The 24955-nt window shown below is 38.4% G+C and overlaps 1 protein-coding gene and 1 long non-coding RNA gene across 3 annotated transcripts in view; both read right to left on the bottom strand.

The window, feature by feature from the left end:
* The window catches only part of LOC134793094 (uncharacterized), a 454735-nt gene that overhangs the window by 288044 nt on the left and 141736 nt on the right, over positions 1-24955 (bottom strand). The window lies entirely within an intron of this gene.
* On the bottom strand, positions 1752-24714 carry LOC134793008 (proton-coupled amino acid transporter-like protein pathetic). 2 transcript variants are annotated; one of them, XM_063764535.1, is made up of 7 exons: positions 24056-24714; positions 18711-18888; positions 12343-12700; positions 7697-7816; positions 6798-6853; positions 6393-6565; positions 1752-2429 (listed from the first exon to the last, which is right to left on the bottom strand). In XM_063764535.1, exons 1-7 carry the CDS (start codon positions 24321-24323, stop codon positions 2197-2199), a joined length of 1386 nt encoding a protein of 461 aa, XP_063620605.1. In that variant the 5' UTR covers positions 24324-24714; the 3' UTR covers positions 1752-2196. The 2 variants fall into 2 exon arrangements, with proteins under 2 accessions (XP_063620605.1, XP_063620596.1); XM_063764526.1 differs by lacking the exon at positions 6798-6853 and having other exon boundaries at positions 7641-7816.

Here is a 24955-nt window from a genome sequence, read left to right as displayed (position 1 = left end):
TTGTGACTATCCAATATAATGCACGCTCGTACTTGTGTCGTTCTTAGAAAAATGAACCTTAGAGCGGGGCCACACTGGCGATTTGAGAGCGAGTTGAAAGCAAGGCGAGCGCGCAACGATCTCGCCGCGAGCACGCAACGACCTCGCTCCCATTACAGTATGACACTACGCAGCGAACTCGTTGCGCGCTCGCGGCGAACTCGCCTCACTCATCATTTCTCATTTCAACTCACTCGCAAATCGCCAGTGTGGCCCCGCTCTTAGTATGGCTTAAATATGTGGCTTTCCGTCAAAGAAATGTCAATATGCACATGAAGCATAAGGAACCTTTTCTGAATTAAAGGTCCATAGGTCCGTATTCCACCTGTCCAATTACTTTGTCCAATGTGTATTTACGTCTTACATTTTGCTTAGTGAGAGAGTGAGACGCAATGCACATTGGACCATAAAATTGGACAGGTGGAATACCCCCTTATGCACATGAAGCATAGGAACCCTTCTCCGATGGAAAGCCACATATGAGCGTTAGAAATACAAAAGTGACACTTTAAAATTAAGACAAGATGTTAGCGCCAACTGAGTAAAGTCTCTTTTTCTGAGAACGACACATTTAATAATTACTCTTTAATAACATCTCATAATTTGAATTTAAAATATAATACTTTTTTGTCAATAAGTCACGATTCAATTAAAAATAATTCATTTAACAGTTATATAATAATATAAAAAAGAAAATCAGATCTAAAATCTTGCTACATACAATTATTGTCATGATCGGGAAAATAAATAAATGTTTATCAAAATCTTTGGTTATCCAAATCGTCAGTGGACTTGCAGGCCGCCTTACCGCCAACATCGAAACATCGAGAATCGTTATCTGCCTCTCTCTCACTCTTGTATTAATTAGAGCGACAGAGAAGCAGATAACGTTTTTGATGTTGGCAATAGGCCCTTTGGTAAGGAGACCATAGATCAGGGTACATGATTCACTATGGCAAGCTCGAAACAAATGGTTTAAAAGGGCGGTATTCAAAGGTTTAGGTCAAACTAACCTATTGAATGACACGTCATGCGAATTAAAAAAAAAGCCCCTGACTATCCTCCTAAGGCCCAAGGTCCTACCTTAGTACTTATCTCGATGAAATTTAAACCATATTAAAATAGGAATAGAGTTGCAATTGTTTTGTTTCGTCCAATTTTCAAACAAAACAAAATCAACTCTATTTCCTGCACCATAGGTTCAAATTTCAGTGGCATTAGGAGGCTATAGTGAGCTTACCATCCACTTCATGTTTATTATTATTTGGTAAAACTCCTTCTAGATTCCGCCTCGTCGTTTTGTGTCAAAGTCGTAAGTTGAATTAGACGCGGCAACATGTTAAGCTGATACAGAAGCTTGAAATTGTACTAATCGTGAAATGACGTCATACATAATATCTAGTCATTTTAAGACCTCGACAGTTTACGTCATTTTACGAACCAGATACAGGCTAATATAGGGCTAAATTCATGAATGTTTAATTACAACACTTTTAATCCAAATGAGGTAGAGTTAGACCAAGATAACTCTGCAACGATTTTGACAGCACATACATATATGTATATTACTGTCCAAGTCACGTCAAAGTGTTATTTATACGTCATGATTTCATAGAAGATTGGCGTTTAATATAACACTTGCACAGTATGGGCTATCAAAATCGCTGCAGACTTATCTTGGTCTAACTTCAAAAAAACTTCCGCATACAGCCATATTACAAGTACAAAGAATTAGACCATCAGTACCATTTCATACCTTGTCACAGTGACAATCAATATGAAAGTTGATAGGGACCTCATACTATTGTCACTGTGACAAGGTACGAAATCAATTTTTAAACATGCAGATACGTCTGCGAGCGATATTCCAAATTTTCCATATTTTCCTTTAATATAAAATTTGGAAGGTACGAAATGATACTGAAAATAAATTCCTTCACCGTACAAGCTTTTAGGACGGCTACCGCGAAGATCGAAATTCGAAAAAGGTCTTATCTCTATCGAATTTAAAGCATAATTCAAGTGAAAGGACGCTGATAGGCAATATTCGAATTTCTATGTTTACATTAGCCCCTCTGATCTAGATACTCATTTCACGTCTTTGACACAAAAAGCTTTAAATACGTTAAATCAAACTTAGCTTTCCATCCAACCGCCTCAATGCAAAATATTGCTCACACTGGCATACGTGCCAAACACGAAGCCGGTCAACCCGAACAATATCAGCAGGAGGTCCTTGTACAGCATCCAGTTGTGGTTGCCGAGGTTGTCGGGCCAGAAGGTCATGATCTCGATGATGGGCGGGAAGATAAGCGCTAGGGCTGAGCTGCTGACGGCGCCCACTAGGGAAATTATGCCGCTTAGGTTCGGGATTAGTGCGGCGGCGGCGACTGTAAAAAAAAAACTAAATATAAATGTAAAGTCAGCGACGGAATACACACACAAATATATACTCGAGCGAACGTCTCATATACAGATGTACCTAGTGAATAATTCTTTAACATCGTATTTTCACGGAAACGGACGAACGTGTTATGCTATTTCAGTCCAGTCTCATTAGTCATTACAAACAGTACTGAGGTTGACTGTTGTAGGATGACAAATATGTCATTTGAAATAAAATAAATATTCTTCTCATTATTTTAATATAAGGTATGTTACTGGTCATTATCTAGGTACTATTAAACTTTATTGCATTTGAGTTCTTTTTTTTAGGGTTCCGTACCCAAAGGGTAAAAACAGGACCCTATTACTAACACTCCGCTGTTCGTCTGTCTGTTCGTCCGTCTGTCTGTCTGTCACCAGGCTCTGTACCTCATGAACCGTGATAGCAAGGATATATATGTACATATATATTTGTCACACGAAAGTTTCCAAGAAACACTACATCTGTAGATCTTTGATCTCTCTTCGCTTTCAACACATTCGCGAATCCTAGTGTGATAGGGCCCTTAAACCGGTACAGAGATAAAAAAAACTTAAGTAGGAACACAAAGGAGGCGTTATTCTTTTATGATTTTATTTAATTTGACGTCTACTCTACCTCTTACAGGTCAAATAAATCACTGATATATTATTCATAAATAAATTATTTACATGCACTTTCTAATGTTCCAAAGTTTGCTGTATGCTAACAAGCATACAAAACATCACCAAAAAGCAAACAAAACTAAATGGCTAATATTATTTGACACTTACATTCGTCTTAAATGTTCACTGCGTGGTGTCAACCACAATAAGTTTATTTTTTATTATTTTTATTATTGTAAACATAAACATCAATTTCATTAATAATGTAATAAACTATTATAACCGTTGCTATGCTTGCTGAGTCTCAGGTACATTACAAGGGACTTACCTAATTTATCTATAATATATACCTTAAAGCATGTCAGTAAAGTTCTGAATTACTTGCATACGTTTTCAAGAGTGCATTACTCTTAATGTATTTGTTTGCAACGCACGGTGGTCGAAATCTTCCACTCGGTAATCGGCAATTGAACTTTATGTATTGATACTCTAATGATTTATTTTATAAGTCAAATATTACGAAATTTATAATGTGCTCCTGTCGCATCCAGTGTAAGAAGCGTAATCTTAAATAGTAGAAACAAAATGCACCTAGTTACTCTATCGGATAGTCGAGGATACCTAGCATATTCTTTAGCGATGAAATTTGATGTTTGCCAAAGGTATAGATTGAGTAGAAAAGATAAGGAGATTTTTTTTAAGTTTTTTTTGTGTCTGATATCATATCTTACAGAAAGTTCATTATTATAAGGAGAGAGTATCTATATGAGTACAATCAACAAATTTATCACGGACGAATTCGCGAGCAGAAGCTAGTCTCAAATAATTTCAATTTCACTAGCCTTTACCCTACCCTTTTTGTAGCCTTTATAGGTTATCCCAAAAAAATGAAATTAAGACAATCACGACAGAGTCACTTCAATGACAACTCATTATCAACAAGTGGATTTTTATGTAGGTACATAATAACTTCAAATTAAATAAAAACTAGTGTCCGACCGAAGGTTCGGTTTCGGTTTCGGCCAGTTTCGGCCAAAAAAACATGTTTCGGCTGTAGTTTCGGTTTCGGCCAAAAAACGGCCGAACCTTTCGGCCGGGCCGAAACTTACGAAATGGTACTTCGGACAAAGACCAAAAGTTGGGGAATAAGTAGGACAACAATATTAATACATATCTATATATACTGATTCACGTATAGGTACAGAAATTAATTGGTTTATTATAAAACACAATTCCACTAATGAGAGCGCCACTGGACGGTCGACGCAGTCTTAAGAGGCTGTCAATACCTATCACGCGCACACTGTCTAATTGTATCGGAGTGAATGAGATAACACTGTCGCACGTAGCCGTTGGCCGAGTATCAGCTCGGCCCGAGTCGAACGATGTCTTTTTCGCTCTTATTCAGTCATTTTTCTATCTACCTCTAATGGCAAATTTTAAGCGAGACTAAAGGCTACGCTCAACTAGGGCCACAAAGTTGATTTTCTCAATAGTTAATATTTTGTGAAGCTGAACAGCTGACTATCGATTAAAACGAAGAAAAGACCCTTAAAAGTGTCCCCAGTACAGTTTTTCATACGAATGCTCGACCTTAGCCTCACTTTTTACCTCAATTTACCATTGGTTTGTGTTCCACATGTCCTCTACTTCAGCTAAGCCTTTGGCCTCGCTGCGCCATGCTCGGCCTGCGGTCTCGCTTTTTAATACAATGGACATTGGTTGGAGTCTGTGCTTAACTACTTATCCTGAAGCCTGAAGCACGGCTTTGACTTCGCATGAAAGTTCGCCTCACTGGGGCACTTCGGACTTTTAGGCCCAGGTGTAGATCGGTACCCGGCCTTGCGATATTGTTAACAAAAAATTTCGCGCTCGCTGCGCTCGCGTTTTTGGTTGGTTTATTGGTTGACCCTGTATCAACATGTTAGCTTGACTGGTGAATGAATAGAGTTAGACCAAGAAAATTCTGCAATGATTTTGATAGCATACGCCGTGCAACTAGTGCAATTGTTATTTATACGTCATAATTTCATAGAAGTTTTGACGTTTAAAGTAACACTTGCACTGCATGTGTTATCAAAATCGTTGCAGAATTATCTTGGTCTAACTCTAGTAATTTTCTTAAAAACCTGCTTAAATAACATCAATTTCAAGGACATTGGGTGTTGACAGCCCCATAATATGTGTGTAAAAGCGGTTTTATGACATTCTTTCAACGATTTTAACAAGTCTACAAAAGTTTCGGTTTCGGTTTCGGTTTCGGCCGAAACTAGAGCCAAAGCCGAACATTCGGTTTCGGTTTCGGCAAAAAAACATGTTTCGGTCGGACACTAATAAAAACACGATAAAATTATAAAAGCACCGACTAATAGTCAATTGTATGAAAGAACCATCAGTGCTGTAATACAAAATTCTTAAAAAAACCTCACTGATATCGGTTCATCCGTGTTAACTTATAATATAAAACCCATCAGACCCATCTAACTTATCTTGGGTTTACAAAAACCCCTCAAAGCTCAATCGCGTTTGGCAAGAGATACTTGTATGCCATCGAAGATACAATATACAATGTGAGATGGTCTGCAAATGGTTATTTACCTATACAGAAATTTTATCGTGTGAATGCATTCTTCAATCTTTGACCGCAAAACTGGCCAATACTGACCGATCCAGACCCGACCCAGACGGTTTGTCAATAAATATTGATAAGCAGTATTTTCCGCTAGTACCTATTAATTATTCGCCAGTCAATTAACGTGTCCCGTTGCAAATTGACAGGATGCTTCAATAAATCGCATTTAATAAGACGCAAGTTTATCTCGTATGGTATACGGAGTAACGATAATGTATAAATGGACTTTAGTATTTTCGTGCTCGCGGCACCCATTTGAAAAAAAAAAATCTTACCAAATCAGAGGTTAGGGCTTGGCAAAACTTTGAAGAAAGTAGCTAGTTGCAGTTGAAATCACGTCATAATTACTAATGTACTAAATAAAAAAAAAATAAGTTTTTTATATATTGATTTTTATTACTTTCTTTATCCTTCATTAAATTCCTAATTTAGATATTGCCAAATAACATTGTCAATTTTTTTGGTAATATTTGAAGTCTGCTTGAATTCTCCCCTCGGCTTTGTTGATCGAGTGATGCGGAGGCCCGCCGTTACTGAGCTTAAGTCGCGACTTGACGAAAGGCCAAGCCGTAGGCACGTACAACTATCGGACCTTATTAATGAGGTTTACAAATTGCCAGTTAAGATGGTAAATTTAGCGATACGCTCTGCCTTAACAAGTAGAGATAGATAAACCATACTAATTACTTACATGTGATAGTGATCAATACGAGTCTCGTGACGGATTCGCCGTGTTTGAGTGCATTTTCGGATGTCAGTCGCGACTTGACGACGGGCCACACGATGCCCATGGGCACGTAGAACTGCAGCCCGTACGAAAGGAATATGGACGCCGCCATCACTGCGCGGACGCTTTGTGCTAGACTGGAAAAGAAAATGGACAATTTAAACAAGCCCAGCACAGCAAATGTTTTGTCTCCTTTAATATTTCGTCCAATTGTCAACTTAATCTTAACCTTAACTGCCACGGTTAAAAACATCATAGATTATTTTGATAAGAAATATTTTTGGTTTACCTTATTTATACAAAGTTGTATGTTGTATGCCGTCGCGGTGTTGATGCAATATGGACCTTATTCAACTGAGATAAACTTACAAGTCGTTGGGCAAGTTCAGCGTGATGCTGCCAAGCACGTGTTCTCCATACTTCAGATACCCGAAGTAGCCGCGGTGTATAGAGCAGCCACTTAAATATGTTGATGCAATATATACCTTATTTCTAAACGATAAACTTACAAGTCGTTTGGCAGGTTGACCGTGATGCGGCCAAGGACATGTTCTCCATACTTCAGGCACAGTATAATAAATAGTACTAACGTACAGTATGGACACTCCCTGCCTCCCGTTGAAAGTGCCGCCCACCCGCTCTCGGTTACCTCAGTTACCGGCTGGCAAGGACGCGACGACGCGGTGCGCAGAGCGGAGGCCACGTAAAATATTCAAATATTAAACAAATATTTACAAAACCTATCAGATCACACTGAAAACAACAAAATATCTATATGAACAAAAAATCATGTTTTCAACTTACGTAATATTTTTGTGGCCTGAATTTCCTTACAAAAATTTTGTTACTTCGTTTAAACTGATTCAAAATAGGAAACTATTGTATAAATCGAGCTTAGATACCACCTTACAGCATAATACGATTCTTATTTCTTTCTAATACGCGCAATGAGTTTTGAGTCATTGAGGTCATCGAACTTGACAACAAAATGGCGGGAACCCTAGCACGTCTTATCTCACTCACACAAGCAAGGTACGCGTTCACCTACACGAGCTTAGACTGTGTGCGTAGGAACGAGTTTGTTTCATATATTTGATCGCCAGTGTCCGAGGTGTGCTTCAGGTAGCCGAAGAAGCCGACAGCAGTGTAGAGGGCAGCGACTATCACCTATGTTGATGCAATATATACCTTATTACAATGGGATAAACTTACAAGTCGTTAGGAAGGTTGAGCGTTATGCTGCCAAGGACATGTTCTCCATACTTCAGGTAGCCGAAGAAGCCGATAGCAGTGTACAGGGCAGCGACTATCACCATGCCAGTATTGAGGACTCCGTTCCAACCGCCGAAGTCTTCGGGCGTCTTCATGTTGTTCTCGAGCGGTAGAACCTGGAAAAATGGGAAAATTGGCATTTTTGGACATTTGTTTCATGTTCTGCTGATCAATTGAACTAATTAGGACCTAATGGCGTTATTCATAAACGTGTGTAAAGTCGGGTTATATTGACATACTGCGTACAACCTACACCGGTAACGCTAAAACCTTATAATTTGAATTACCGTAAACTCGGGTTACTTTGACCCAATGGAGGGTAACTTTGACCCCCATGAAAACCTCGGGTGTTATAAAAGGGTGTTATAAAAAATATAAAAACGTCAAAGGTTAGCTAAAACCAACCTCATGGCATATTTCCATAATTATAGGGCAATAATATAACCTGAACCGAGGAAATCTCAAGGGCCAAAGTTACCCCCCAGGGCTAAAGTAACCCGACCTTACGGTATATATTCTTCAAATGTTGTAGAGCTCCAAAAATAATTTATAGACATTCTACAGGGGTGAAACTTTTGAATGCCTTCTGCGCGGACGAAATTACGGACGGGAGCTAGTATAGTTAGATTATTTATTTATTTCTACCCACAACATACATGGCATTGACATAAAAACAAAAAACAAATAAAAACATGCAAACTGAATTACTAAAAATTTTACATAATGAAGCCATGTGACGTGGCAGAGAAAAGGCGGGGCGCCTTTTCTCTGCCAAGCGGCAAGCCACATCGCTGGTATTCTGCCAGTAGGTATACAATTTTTTTTTAATAGCCTATTTTGTGTCCCACTGCTGGCCAAAGGCCTCCCCTTTCTTCCGCCGCTCATCACAGTTTGGTGCATGTTCCCGCCAGTCGCTGCAAAAAGCGTCAAAGTCATCCCGCCATCTCTTTTTTGGTCTACCTCTGCCCCGGCTAATCTGCGGTGTCCATTCAGTAGCCACTTTGGCCCACCGAGCCGGGTGCATACGGCAGACGTGTCCCACCCAATCCCACTTAAACTTAGCGGCCTTAACACCCACATCTACTATACCAGTTCTGGAGCGCAGTTCGGTGTTCCTAACCCGATCGGTTCTGCGAACTCCTAGTAGGTATGCTGCGCTCCATTGGTATACAAATTATATTATCAATAAAGTAACACAGCGTCACATATTTTATTTTATTCTGGTAAAGATACTCATTGAGTTTATCTGCGTTAGCTCTAATTGAAATTTAATGATAAAAATCAACTTTGACCCGTAGAATAACTAAAATGATATTAATGTCACCTTCTGTACTAGTCTCGTCTGCAGTTAAAATTAGATTAAATTGTTTTTAACTTAAATATGACGTAGATAATAATAAAAAGTTCATTACAAGACATAATAACTATATCAGAGTGTCAATGCTCTCTTAGAGTAACAAAGGCTGTTTAATAACACTCGTCATAGATATTTACTAACTTTTTGTAATGTATTGAATTGAGTTCATAAGATATTGAAACCAGTCAGTTTTAAGATAAGAAGAAAATATGTAGGCGATCGAAAAAACTGGAACACAATTATTTTCCAAAAATATAACCTTGGAAGCTAAAGGTATTTCTTACTGCGTGGTTTTATTAAATTCTTATAGCGTTAAACTTCTTTTAGCCTGGAACTCCTCGGCGTGGAGCTGAGCTCAGCTTCGGCAGCTTCATTGAGTCTAAAGCACAAACTGCGGCCAGAAAGCTGGGCGTCCTAAATAAGGTGAAGCGATACTTCACACCTGGACAGCTTCTAACACTTTACAAAGCCGATTGTGTATGGAGTATTACAGCCACCTGTGGGATGGCTCAGCTAAATACCAACTCGCCGCTTTGGACTCAGTGGAGGGCTGGAGGGTGTACCCTTGTTTTGCCGACAAACTTTTCATCGAATATTATTTCATCGACAACGATTCATCGAAACGTTAGTACTAGTAATATTGTTTGGCGTTATTTTGTTTCATATACTATTTATTTCAATTTTTCTTAATGCGTAGAAATACTATTCAACGAATATTACTTGATCGCTAGTTCGTTTCAAATTATTTTAATTGGCACAACTACTTAACATTGCAATTCATTTGTTCGACGTATTACTTTAATACATTTTTATATGTCGTACTACACATTTATAAATTTTTCTGTTATAAGAATTTTAGATTTAGGTTAGGTTAGAACTGCGACTCCACACAGAAACGAACGGCTATCAAAGTCGGTTTAGGTTAGGTTAGAACTGTGACCCGCATAGAAACGAACGGCTATCAAAGTCGGTTTAGGTTAGGTTAGAACTGCGACCCCACACAGAAACGAACGGCTATCAAAGTCGGTTTAGGTTAGGTTAGAACTGCGACCCGCATAGAAACGAACGGCTATCAAAGTCCGTTTAGGTTAGGTTAGAACTGCGACCCCACACAGAAACGAACGGCTATCAAAGTCGGTTTAGGTTAGGTTAGAACTGCAACCCCACACAGAAACGAACGGCTTTTAAAGTAGGTTTAGGTTAGGTTAGAATTGCGACCCCACACAGAAACTAACGGCTTTCAAAGTAGGTTTAGGTTAGGTTACAACTGCGACCCCACACAGAGACAAACGGCTTTCAAAGTAGGTTTAGATTAGGTTAGAACTGCGATCCCACACAGAAACGAACGGCTATGAAAGTAGGTTTAGGTTAGGTTACAACTGCGATCCCACACAAAAACGAACGGCTTTCAAAGTAGGTTTAGGTTAGGTTAGAACTGCGACCCTACACAGAAATGAACGGCTTAGTAAGTAAAATTATTGTTACCAACCTATTTATAATTTGCCCAAAATGAAAATGGCAGCCTTGTAAAATTATATCTTCAAAATTAGAGCACATAGCTATAATCGCGCAGAGTGAGCCGACTGACGTGATTGCGTTTAGTTTCGATAACGAAATATTACAAATTGAAATAATTTTACGCGTAATAAATTTTATTAAATACAATCCAAAATGAAATAAGAAAACCCGTAAATAAATACCACGATATAAACTATATACAAAATAACTCAAGTACCAATTAAAAGTCCCCGATTTAAATTTACTACTATCGATTCTTCGACGCAATAACTTGTCGATGAAATGAAAATACTTGAAACGTTGTCTTCGAAATAACATTCGATGAAATGTCTGTCGGCAATTCAAGGGTAAACCCTCAGTGGAGCGCAGAGCCAGGAGGATGATTGGCGACAAGAAGCTAACGGCTAAGCTTCAGTCTTTGGCCCATCTGCGGAAAGTCGCCAGCCTGTCGGTATTCTACAGGTCGCACTTCGGGGAGTGTGCCCAAGAGCTACACGAGCTTATTCCACCGTCCCCATTCTACCATCGGACTTTTAGACGCACGGCCGGTTTCCATCCTTACTTGGTAGATATTCCACCAATTCGCACGAAGCGCTTTGCTTCTTCTTTCCTTATGCGCACTAAAAAGGAATGGAATTCCTTGCCGGCCTCTATATTTCCGTGTTCTTATAACCCGGCAACCTTCAAATCAATAGTGAAAAGGCACCTTCTGGGCGTGCTCGCTCCATCGTAGGCCACGTCTATGCCTCGGCTAGTCTGTGGCCATGAGTAAGCCCATTCATAATAATAAAAAAAAACCTATTTATTAAGTAATTTATAACACAAAACAAACCCTACGATATACAGACGTGAGCAGAAGAACAGGTTACTAGCTTACTACTAACATGTCCTAAACTAAAAACAAAGAGCATAACTTTGAAATCATTAGACTCGTTTCGAAAATAAATAATAAATAGGATATTAAAGCCATCACCTAAACTTGAACTAGCATCTAGAATTCTAGATACCGGCCTAATCACAGGAACTACATATCAGCCGTGAGGTTTTCGTTTTTATTTAACTTGTTTCGCCTTGGTCTACTAGATTCGTATACAAGGCCACTACAAACACAGCTAACCGCGTTCAGCGTAGTTTCATTGTTACGCAGTTGAATAATTCAATGATATTCAATACCCCGGTTCGCGTTACTGTTGGCGGAAGGATGCACCTACCCTGCCCTGCCATTGGTAGGGCGTTTAGAAAAGTTGGTTCCCACCGACTGGCTTGTTTTGAAAGACCTGGGGTGAGCGTAAGGTACACAAGAGGTACTGCAGGTATAGTATAACTACGCACATACTTTTAGTGCGCTATAATGCTAGATATAATATCTCGGCCCATTTTCAGTACATGGTTTTATTTGATGTTTAAAAAAAACCTTAATAAAATTAAGGTACGGCCTCAGTGCTGAGCGGAGCGGCCGTACGGCGGGGCGTACAGCGCAGGGCGCCAAGCTTTAATTGATTAAGTACAGCGTGCACTGATGCCGCTCTTATACGTTTTCATTTGTTTAAAACACAGAGACCGCGCCGTATACCCCTCTCAAGGGTCCATTTAATGTTCACACTTAGGGCCACTTGCACCATTCACTAACCCGGGGGTTAACCGGTTAAACCTGGAGTGACCATGGTTACCAACTTACCAGTATAATTTGACACTGGATTACCGGTTTAACGTGTTAACCCCGGGTTAGCGGGATGGTGCAAGTGGCGCTTAGACATAGATACTCACCACACCGATCCCCTCAAAAGCATAAATAGCAGTCCCGAAATACAGCGGCAGCTGATGCCAGCTCGCGAACGGTTTCACCGAATTCGTCTTCGGCAAGTCTTGCAATATGTAGTAGAACGTAATCAACAGCCCCCAAGCGGTCATTATGGAGGCTATCAGCGATACTGGGGTCAAATACTTCAGATTTTTCACCATAGCGAGGGCTACTATAGGTAGGAAGAGTAGAACTAAGTAGCTGTGAACGCTTAAGTTGATGTGGAAGAATCGAAATGTGTCTTGTAAGTTGGTGGCGACGAATAGGAAGTAGACGCAGCAGAACCCGAGTTGAGTTATGACGAGGAACACGTTGATCACGTTTCTGGAACAATGGAGGTGTTATTTGGATGGTGTTATGCGAATTGTACTTTTTAGTAGTCCTGCTATTTTTACGGTTAATCAATGGCCAACATTTCCATTACTTGTTCATACAAAATAGTATCTTTTGTTTGACTAAGAAACTATTATATGACTTATTACAGTTTACGATATAGTCTAAACTAGTCTAAAGCAATTAACACAGAAAATATCTTAGGACCCGCACTTTTTGACGAGCCTCTTAGGGTCGCGATATAAACAGACATTGCGAAACAATTAGGGTTCCTTTTCTATACTCTAAATCATAATTAGATTCCAAAAAAAGTAAGACAATGTTGCCACTTTTTACTAGTGCGTCTTGTATTTATGTAAAAATAAGTAAATAAAAGTACTTTATTAAATCGTAGGAGTAAAATTACCAATAAATAAATTATCTTAGCGTATTTATTTATAAAAAGGAATTTACTATTTTACAAACAAATTATTGAAGTGGCAACATTTTCTTACTTTTTTTGGAATCTAATTATGATTTAGAGTTTAGTAAGACTCATTTCATATTCGCATACCATATTTCATTCAATTGATGAGACCTTAGACTTGAATCTAAGCATTATATGGGGATTAATGTCTTCTTTAACAAGCTCATGTAAACCGCTTTAGTACCAATTTTAACAGACCTTGTATTGCCATGCTCTAAATAGCGCATTACGCATTAGAGTATCAGTTTAATATCTGCAGTAGGTAATAGATAAACCATGCCCATACTATAACGCAATTAATATAACATGTGCCGACCGCAATTAAAGCTGTTACCATTGACGTAACCATTATAGTCACCATATAATGGTTACGTCATGGTTGCATCGAGTAATGGAGTCTGCAAGGTCGAGGGGGGAAACACCCCCATCACTTCACAGTGTAAACTTAAACCAGTACCTAGCTCAACTACAACGATTAGGTGCAAAAAGTGGTGCTTAGCGCCGATTTCTTCAGAAACTAGGTAAGTATATTACACACGGTTGATTGTCACACAAACGCGATATAAATATTGGCTCTATTTTATTTGGAAACTTCGAACCACCTGCGACATACGACAGTTGCATAAGTACTTAACCCACTCTTGTGGCGGAACTCGGAATTCAGTCAGATTTAGACCAACTACGGACCTACTCAGTATGGAATCTGCTTCCCCTCTTGCTCTGCTTGAGGTCGTATTTAGCTTTTAAGTTATAAGTCGACGGTTACGACGGCAAATGATACCCTACTCATGATTCCATTTTAGAACAAATAACCTAAGTACCTATAGTTCCTATAGTTCAAACTAATTTAACGCTACCGCGTGCAATTTATTAAACGGTTTTATTTAGCTTCATTCCGTAAATTTGCAATCGATTTTTCGACCACTTCTACTTAACCGATTTTTCCTGCATACGATAGGGTCGATTTGGACCTTAAATTTTATTGCAGGCCAACCATAACTCGAGTTAAATTCTAAAATTAAGTGCCTATAAGGGCCTGCAGTACTGCTTACATAAGCATATTACTGTGTTCCTCTCTGTATACAGGGGGCGTATTGTGTGTCGGGGGTAAAGGACGAACGTGACTGAAACATATTAAATTCTTAATAAGTACTTTGACGTCGGCATTGCACGACTGAAGCGTGGGACGGTGGAAAATTCACTTTGTCATTCATGGGCTTCATGGCACATTGTGGAATGTTAAATAATTATTTTGTAGACTTAGCAATTTTCTCAGCTCCCGTTTTAATAAAGCTTTTTGTGACTTACGAAACGTTATCCTAAAATATACATGCAATAGAAATACATTATTTATTACAATTCTAAAAAAACGTGTTAGGTTTTTTTAATGAAATTGTTAAATGGACACGGAGCCAGGAGCGGTATTTGTATTAGAACGTATGTCACTTTCTGACAGCATCAGGTGATAATTATGCTTCCCAAACGAGACACAAACACAAAATCAAAATTAGACTTCAATGTAGAGATCGTTCTCAGATACTTATGGTTCATTCTTAGTACCACGCGAAGTATAGGTAGTTAGTTAAGAGCCAACGGGAGTGGTCATTTCTCCATACAAACGTACTCCTCGTTTTCCTCTGTGGTTTTTGAAGCTAGAGCAATGATTTTTTCAACACAGATTAATATTGTCAATATCTGTGTCGGACCGTTTTGCTTTTTTTGATATTTTAGTTTTTTAAGGCGCTAGAGCCCTTCAAAAATGGCCAAAATGGCCTAATTGACTATGCCGCAATGAGAGGCGTGGCATTCAAAACTGATATCAATTAGCCAAAAAAGCAAAACGGTCCGACACAGATAATTTCATAATCATTTAGATTTCCAAATTTGGTTACGATTGGTTAAGTTTTGGAGGAGGAAACAGAGGAGTACGAAACCTCGATTTTTGAGATTTTTACGCAGGATTTTTCGCCTTGTCCTTATCGCACTACTTTTAGGTGCCGCTTCCATTAGCGAGACGGGTATATTTACCTAAAATATTTAAAACTCAGCTCCTGTTTCGTCTTAATTTTATTCAAGATGTAAGAATGGTAGGAAAAATAAGGTTTCAGACAGATTAAATACGTTTTAAATTTTAGAATCTAAAAGATATCGCGCACGCGACCAAATCTCTTGATATTATAATAATTATCCAATGTTTATTCGTTAAACCTTCCATTAGAGCTTCCGCTTGGTATTTGAACTCGACGCTCGCCCCAGATAGCGTGGAATCTTTTATAATGGGTGTAACGATAGTGCCCTAGTACCCGATATTGTAATAGTAAACAGATTGCTTTTATCAGTTTGGTGTACATTTCGCTTAAACGGTTAGGGAGCAGACACGTTGACACCTATTTTAATATTTAATGTTTTTGAATGCTCTTGTCAAAAGTAAGAGAGAAACGATTAAAATATGAACAAAGTTGTTGATTTTCCGTTAGTTACTCATGAGCCCACGAGTTGCGCGGCCGGTTTTTTGGGAAACTAAAAGAACTACAATCATCTGGGCCACTAAGAACCGTACGAACATGCGTAAATTGTGAGATGGTTTGCACGCATGTGAGGGCTGTACGGTTAAGTTTCTAAAAATGCGATATTTTCACACGGAATAACTTCGGAAATTGCTCAATCTCATAATTTTGTAATAAGAACAATTTTTTTTTCATTTCCAAAATGAAATCTCTCTTTATTTCTTGTAAAATGATCCTGGACATGTAGGTTTGCGTGTTCGTACGACGACGTACGCATAATAGGATTCGTAAGCTGTGGTAGGACTGGTGATTTTAACGCAATCCAACACCCCCCCCCCCCCCCCCCCCCCTGCCACAAGATCACGCGATAATTATGATTTTTTTTATGGGGTATATACGCATATAAAATAGAGCGGATTATTTGATCTCAATTAAATTTTTGAGTAATATAGTTTTTGTCTTTCCCGCTTTGAAAAAAAATTACACGTGATATCATCTCTGTACCCCACATTTCTTACCCCCACCCCCCCCTCTAAACGATCACATGATTTCTGGACGACCCCTTAACACAGCACTACGGAGTAAATAGTAGTAAGTATTATTATAGCATTCATGATCTACTGTCCTAGGTTGCGATAGATTTAATCGAGATGACATTTCGCTTGCCTGCCTTATCTCTCTACAATTATCAGGATTTGATCTACCTGGCAACAATGTTGTCATCTCCTACAATGTCATTAGGTACACCATACAATAATTGAGACAATCGTTGTGTAAATTAGCATAGTAGATTAGTTTGTCACTATTTGTACACTGTACAACATATTTAAATGGAAAAGTTAAGCAGATCATGACCTATATTCACGTGGAAATTTTCATAACAGACTGTTATAGTAACTGATACGTGCCTGGAAGTTTGTTATCAGTTGTTCTATGCCTATATTAGCTATATATTGAATTCAAATGCCTGTAGTTATACATATACATATATATGTATTTTAGCCCAAATGATACCGGACAGAGTAGGTAAACAATTTTTCTGGTTTGATATGGACAAAACTGGCTTAAATGCTTTTGTTACTATCAATAAACTTTAACTCGGTCATTGCTACGCGATCTTTTGAGCCACTTAGACAAGACAAAGATATCTTAAAACAAGTAAAACTGCTGAAACATTATATGTAACTTGACTATAGATTTTTTCGTACAGCACCATTTCCTTTTCAGGAATCGTTTAAAAAGGCCCACATAAACGGAGGATAACCACTGACAAATCGACCGGCACCCAATGGGTGCTGGCATGGCATCAAAATGGCGACGTTGGAAGACACGGCACTAATATACCCACACCCACACCACACGCACACCATGGTAGGTGGCCTCATACTATTCTCCACGCTGTTAACTGCCAATGGGGTTGGCAACTGTCAAAGGTTTGCATAGATGGCACCATCATAGCTTGCCCCTTTTTCTATGAGATTCGGCTTATGGGCTGGCATCCAGGGTATTAAAAAAACCAAAAAATGACACAATACTAGGGACTGACATCAAGCTATGATGGCGCCATCTGTTAAAAACTTCCACCCCATTCGTAAACCTTATTTCAAAGACATAAAGGTTCACTAATAGTTTTATTTGTAGTAATAACTGATAAATCAATAACAAGATAGCAAACTACTCGAGATAGATCTCGAGATAGGAAACATTCCGCACATTAATACCGATGCAATGAACTAACCACAATAGCGCTCCGAATGCTCCGATATTCCGCAGCAGCGCTCAACCAATAACGGATTGTCAAGTCCAATTAGACATCTACAAAATGCACAACTAAATAGGTCTAAAACACTATGAACTAAGTTATATTTAACAGTTTGTTGCGATTTGCCTTTAACCCTTCGTATATCTAAGCACTGCAGATCAATTTAATTTAAACCTATTTAAACAATGGACTTAAATTCGTGCGCACTGATCAGTGATTAAACATACGAAGGGTTAATCACTTTGCAGTTTGTCAATTTGTTTGTAGAAAAACCACAAACTGTTATTTAATTGCATTAATTTAATTTAATGGATAACACAACTAGTCAATACTAGTTTTTTCCTGTATGGTAATTTTTTTGACGGATATTTTTTAATTGAAGCATTTATTAGTTAAGTGAGTAAATATATTGTTTTTTGGGAAAATTTTACAGATGACCGTAATAGCGGAAGTCAGAATTTAATCGTTAACATATAGGTACAAACAGCAACACTCCTAACTGTACATCGGTAGACCGTGGACCTAATTACAAAAGGCATAAGGTCCACCGATGTACAGTTAACAGTGTGGGCGGTGGTACTACAGCTAATCGGAAATCTACGCGGAAGTTTTACAGAATGGAATAATCAGTGTAGTGTAGTAACCTATTGATAAGAATACATTTAAATTGATCATTTACCTTACCTTTAAGTGATGGGTTTAGCAAATTAACTAAATTGGGAACCTAGCCATCAAGATGACATTGACAATCGTACATCGACAAATGCAATTTGCAAAAGGAAAATAATAAATGTATCGGGATGACAGATGCTACGAAAAGTCACGTGACTATGCATACATTATTCAAGTTTCGATTGGCGTTTTCTATCAAATCTTGTCTAAGCCCCCAGGATATAATTGACCTATGCTTTCGTAAAATCGGCGGTCCGGCCGTTCTTCTCTACAGGTGGTATTTCTTAACAGATTCTCGTGAAATTTTGTGAGCAGGTTCGTTTATTGGATTTTTTAGACCTTAGCTAGCCAGCCAGGTGACCAGGGGGCCATTTCTCGAACGATATTAGACTAATATTATTAGTCCACGAACTGTCAAATCGTATGGGTTGCCATGACAACACACTAAAAATATTAGACTAATACCGTTCGAGAAATGGGCCCCAGACCGGGGAAGGGCGAACAGCGTATCCGTTTCCGTGCGCCGCAGTAGGCGAGCGACTGTGTATAAGACTATTAAGACATATAATAATATAGGCACTTATGTCAACTTACTTCATTTTCTTAGCGTACGGCCTCAACGGCACCGGGCCGGACGTGAAGGCGTCCTCCACCACCTCGGGGAAGCCGAGCGCCGGCCGCTGGTTCCGGATGCACAGCTCGCGCGAGCACCGCACCAGCATGTGCATGCAGTGCGTGCACACCGCGCCCATGAACAGCGTGCCGAATACGCCTGTCAATGGGTTTCTGGTTAGCTTAAACACGATTTACTTAACCCTTTTCCAGGCATAGGATATGGATTTATCGACGACATACGCGCCACTAGAATTTCAACTTTAGCATTCCGATTTAAGATTCAAATTAGATTGCACTTTCGGGAAATTTTACTTGTCTTCAAATGAATCATCAAAGCTGGATTAATTGGAATAAATAAGGCTATTTAACTGATCACAAGATTTAGTAAAATTTAATACCAAAAAAATCAATTTACCACCCTAAAATAATAAATTATTACCACCCTAAATTATAACACCATTTTAATATGAAATGATTGCCAAATTTATTACATTTTACTATCCTATTAAAGGAAATGACACCAAACTAATCATTATTAACCCAAAAATAGTAAATGATTACCAAATTTCAAACCCCATTTTAATGTGAAATGATAACCAAATTTTTACATCTTGCTATCCTATTAAAGCAAATGACTCCAAAATAATCATTGTAAACCCAAAAATAGTAAATGACCACCAAAATTGTAACCACATTTTAATTAAAAATGTGGAAATATTTAATATATCGTTATCCTATTAAATTAATTAATCCACTTCGTCACCATTTTCTAGTAGCATTTTATTTCTGTAACAGTCGCAGTTCTAACCTAACCTTACCCACTTTTCTAGTAGCATTTCTTTTCTGTAAGGGTCGCAGTTCAAACCTAACCTAACCCACTTTTATAGTAGCATTTCGTTTCTGTAAGGGTCGCAGTTCAAACCTAACCTGACCCACTTTTCTGATAGCAGTTTGGTTCTGCAAGGGGCCACTTTTCTGATAGCAGTTTGGTTCTGCAAGGGTCACAGTTCAAACCTAACCTAACCCACTTTTCTAGTAGCATTTCTTTTCTGTAAGGGTCGCAGTTCAAACCTAACCTAACCCACTTTTCTAGTAGCATTTCTTTTCTGTAAGGGTCGCAGTTTAAACATAACCTAACCTACTTTTCTAGTAGCATTTTGTTTCTGTAAGGGTCGCAGCTCAAACCTAACCTAACCCACTTTTCTGATAGCAGTTTGGTTCTGTAAGGGTCGCAGTTCAAACCTAACCTAACCCACTTTTCTAGTGGCATTTCGTTTCTGTAAGGGTCGCAGTTCAAACCTAACCCACTTTTCTAGTAGCATTTCATTTCTGTAAGGGTCGCAGTTCAAACCTAACTTAACCAACTTTTCTAGTAGCACTTCGTTTCTGTAAGGGTCGCAGTTCAAACCTAACCTAACCCACTTTTCTAGTAGCATTTAGTATCTATAAGGGTCTTAGTTCCAACCTATCCTAACCCACTTTTCTAGTAGCGTTTCGTTTCTGTACGGGTCGCAGTTCAAACCTAACCGAACCCAATATTTTAACAGCATTTCGTTTCTGTAAGGGTCGCAGTTCTAACCTAACCTTCACTTATCTGATAGCAGTTCGGTTCTGTGAGGATCGCAGTTCTAATTTTCTAGTAGCATTTTATTTCTGTAACAGTCGCAGTTCTAACCTAACCTTACCCACTTTTCTAGTAGCATTTCTTTTCTGTAAGGGTCGCAGTTCAAACCTAACCTAACCCACTTTTATAGTAGCATTTCGTTTCTGTAAGGGTCGCAGTTCAAACCTAACCTGACCCACTTTTCTGATAGCAGTTTGGTTCTGCAAGGGGCCACTTTTCTGTTAGCAGTTTGGTTCTGCAAGGGTCACAGTTCAAACCTAACCTAACCCACTTTTCTAGTAGCATTTCTTTTCTGTAAGGGTCGCAGTTCAAACCTAACCTAACCCACTTTTCTAGTAGCATTTCTTTTCTGTAAGGGTCGCAGTTTAAACATAACCTAACCTACTTTTCTAGTAGCATTTTGTTTCTGTAAGGGTCGCAGCTCAAACCTAACCTAACCCACTTTTCTGATAGCAGTTTGGTTCTGTAAGGGTCGCAGTTCAAACCTAACCTAACCCACTTTTCTAGTGGCATTTCGTTTCTGTAAGGGTCGCAGTTCAAACCTAACCCACTTTTCTAGTAGCATTTCATTTCTGTAAGGGTCGCAGTTCAAACCTAACTTAACCAACTTTTCTAGTAGCACTTCGTTTCTGTAAGGGTCGCAGTTCAAACCTAACCTAACCCACTTTTCTAGTAGCATTTAGTATCTATAAGGGTCTTAGTTCCAACCTATCCTAACCCACTTTTCTAGTAGCGTTTCGTTTCTGTACGGGTCGAAGTTCAAACCTAACCGAACCCAATATTTTAACAGCATTTCGTTTCTGTAAGGGTCGCAGTTCTAACCTAACCTTCACTTATCTGATAGCAGTTCGGTTCTGTGAGGATCGCAGTTCTAACCTAACAACTATAAAAGTTATAGTAGCATTTCGTTTCTGTAAAGGTCGCAGTTCAAACCTAACCTACTTTTCTAGTACCATTTCGTTTCTGTAAGTGTCGCAGTGCTAACCTAACCTAACCCACTTAACTGACTGATAGCAGTTTAACCTACTTTTCTAGTAGCATAACGAAATGCTACTAGAAAAGTAGGTTAGGTTAGGTAGGTACTAGGTATGCGGTGCGGGGTACGAGGGGTTGAGTGGGAGGGGCTAGTAATTTTGGCATCATTTTATTTTATTTCGTAATATGTATACATTTTTTGGTAATCATAGTGGTTTATTGAGGTGAAAATATCGCATTAATTTGGTCTTCAAGATTTGGTGATCATTAATGATTTTTGGTGATCATTCAATATATTTGTTACTTGAATACAATTTTAAGTGCAGTCGTAATTAAATTGGTGATACTTTTGTATTTTTAGGCCTTATTTTTTTGGTGTTCAGTAATTTTTTTTGGTAATCATGATTTTTTTATTTAGGGTACCAAAGTATTTTTTGGTAGTCATTATATTTGTAGCCAATAAATAATAGTACTTACTATAGCTGGTCAAGCAAATCTTGTCAGTAAAAAAAGGCGCGAAATTCAAATTTTCTATGGGAAGATCTCCCTTCGCGCCTACATTTTTCAAATTTGCCGCCTTTTTCTACTGACAAGATCTACTTGACCAAGTATAGGTACAGAAGACTCATGACAAAACGCGTCTGTTACGGTCAGGACAGATATGGCCGCTAGGTGGCGACTGCCACACACGGCTTATGGCTAGCCACCAAAATTGGTGTGGAACAGATGTACTTTTAGCTACCTGTTGCAAAGCGACGAAATCGCTGAGTGAGCCACGCCTGCCCACACTAGTGCGGGAAAGAGCACTTTCCGTGCGTATGTCAAAAGTTTAAAGGGCCATATGTACTGTAAAACGTTGTCCGATACACGTGGGAATAGGTAATTCGCATCGAATTTCGTCTTTTCCGCACTTGTATCGTAATAGTTATTTGTACAACAAGAGATCAAAGTTTGATATTTCTTCGAGTGCTTATTTTGAGTCCCGCGCAAGCGAAAGATTCTATAATAGATTCACGAGCGTAGCGAGTGAATCTAATTTAGAATCTTGAGCGTAGTAAGGGATTCAAAAGCGCACGAGATGTAAATAACTTTGATCTCGTGTAGTACACAAAATTTTTCACCCTAAGCAATGAGAACATACCTAGAGGGACAGAGATAATAGAACCCAAGTATATCGAACTTGTATTAGACCCCGCATGTTGAAATGACTATAAAGGTCACTTGAATGTCATTTTGTCTCACTCAGTGAGCAAAATCGCATTTTGCTCACTGTTTTTAAGAAGCAAAGTACCCTTGTTCGAGCTGCTGAGGTGAAAATAACTATTTTGTGCCCCTAGAATCTGTGCGGAAAGCCTAGGTACCTTTAAATTACAGAAATCTGTAAATTCTCCAAAAAAATTAATTAACTAATTAAACTACACATAATTTAAGGCATTTTAAGAAAAGTAAATAAAAGTTGATAAGTAAATTTTACAACAGTGTATTTGTCTTCTAGGAATGACAAAAAAATATATCTAATACCTTTAAACGAGCAATTCTTGTTTATTTATATATACCTATATATTTTGGGGATCTTGGAAATGGCTCTTAACAATTTCGATGAAATTTGCTATATGGTGGTTTTCGGGGACGATAAATCGATCTGGCTAGGTTTTACCACTTTGCCCAGAGATAAGACCTAGCTAGATCGATTTATCGTCCCCGAAAACCATCATATAGCAAATTTCATTGAAATCGTTAGAGCCGTTTCCGAGATCCCCGAAATATATAAATAAACAAGAATTGCTTGTTTAAAGGTATTAGATACATACAAAAAACTCTTACTATGGTGAATATAGCATAACATGAACTGGGTAAATATTTATATTATGAGAGCATGCTTGCCTATTCATATATTTGTTCACTGATAATGGTATTAATGATAAATGGAGAGTAGCTTTAATAACTAGTCAGGGATAGATAAATAAGTTGGCTAACCAGTTCACTGTGATATATACTTGATGTAGCATATAATATACACAACTATATGTTGCAATGCTAAACTTGTTTTATTTATAATGAATTTGACATTTAAATTAAATTAGCTGTTTTGTAGATTTGTAAAAATGCTAAATTACATTTATATATAATATTTATTATAAATATATGATTTATAATAGGGGTTCCCAATCTTTATCAGTTCGCGCGTGGTGCACTGCAAGTTTAACATTTCGGCGTTGGCACCCTAACCTAGCTAGGCTATTCGAAATAGTAACCTAGGTAACATGGTGAGGAGGATTGCCTCGCGGCACCCCTCACACAACTACAATCTTAATCGAAAATGATAATAAAGTCTCTTCTGACTTTATGTGAATATTGGTGATGTTCACCTATATTATTGTTCAGTAGTTATAGTTATCTACATGTTTTTATACACACAAATATGTGCTGTATACACACAAACCAATACCTTATAGTGACAATACCTGGATACCAAAACTGCAACCAAAAATACAACAACAAAAAACTATAAGGTGTATTCGGGTATTACCGAATGTCGGATAATTCCGAAATTCAGATGAAAATCACCCTTAATTCCATCATAATAAAAGTCTCTTTTCGGAATTATCCGACGGTTTTCGACATTCGGAATTACCGTTGCCTAGAATTTAATAATGATGTAAATGTCGATGATGCGGATAAACTTATACGACTTTCTAGTTCATTGCAATAAAAAGAAACTTACCAAACAATAAGCCCGCATTTTTGAAGGCATCAGGCATAGCCAGAATCCCTGTGCCAATATTCCCTTTCAGCAAATGTATCATCGTGTCCAAGTTGGAGGTCGGGTGCTCCAGGTGCCGCTCCGAGGCCGGGCAGTAGTCCGCCTTTGGTTTCTCGTCTTTGATCGGTAATATTGCATCACTGGACAACTCAACGGCTTCCCTCTGAACCTCTGCATGCTCTATAGCAATACAGGGCCCTGTGAGAAGTGGTTGTTTTTCATCACTCATTATAATTGTGTTTCAAAAACTTTTTAATAGCTAAATTCCATTAGAATATTTTGCGCGACCGCTGCGATGCTATTTTCACGGCATGAAGAACCTATAAGTTTAAACAATCGTTTTGTGGACGAATTTGCATACACTTAATCGAGTTTGAATACTTTGTGCAGTTATTATCCGCGCAATTTACATAAATTAATTAATATTTGATCATCCGTACAAATCGGAGGACGAGCGTGCGTATTATGACGAAAACCGATAACGTCATTCCGTCTTGACTTCTCCCGTCACAGTCAATAAAATGCTAGTAGAATGCTTAAAGAATCGTTGATAAGATAATTGGTTATCACCAAATAAAATTGATTTGTAAGCGCCCATTCCTCATTACAATAATACAATTACATTACTCTCATTAGCGACTAAATCGAAGTTGAATCAAATTCGACAGGATCAAAAAATATACTCCTGTCAAATTTTATCTTGCATCCCTTTTAAGCGCTGTACATTTTGCTAAAGAGGACAAGAAAGCCCTATGGAAAAAAAAGATGTTCTGTATTACGACGTTCTGACGTCTAAAACATTAACTTAAATAGCTTAAAAAGAAGCTAGGTCCAAAACGTAGATTTGGTTTTTACATTGTT

The sequence above is a fragment of the Cydia splendana genome, chromosome 1 (genome assembly GCF_910591565.1).
Source record: "Cydia splendana chromosome 1, ilCydSple1.2, whole genome shotgun sequence".
Taxonomy (NCBI): Eukaryota; Metazoa; Arthropoda; class Insecta; order Lepidoptera; family Tortricidae; genus Cydia; species Cydia splendana.
Note: the sequence above shows the minus strand (reverse complement) of the source record. Positions and strands in the feature narration are given on the sequence as shown.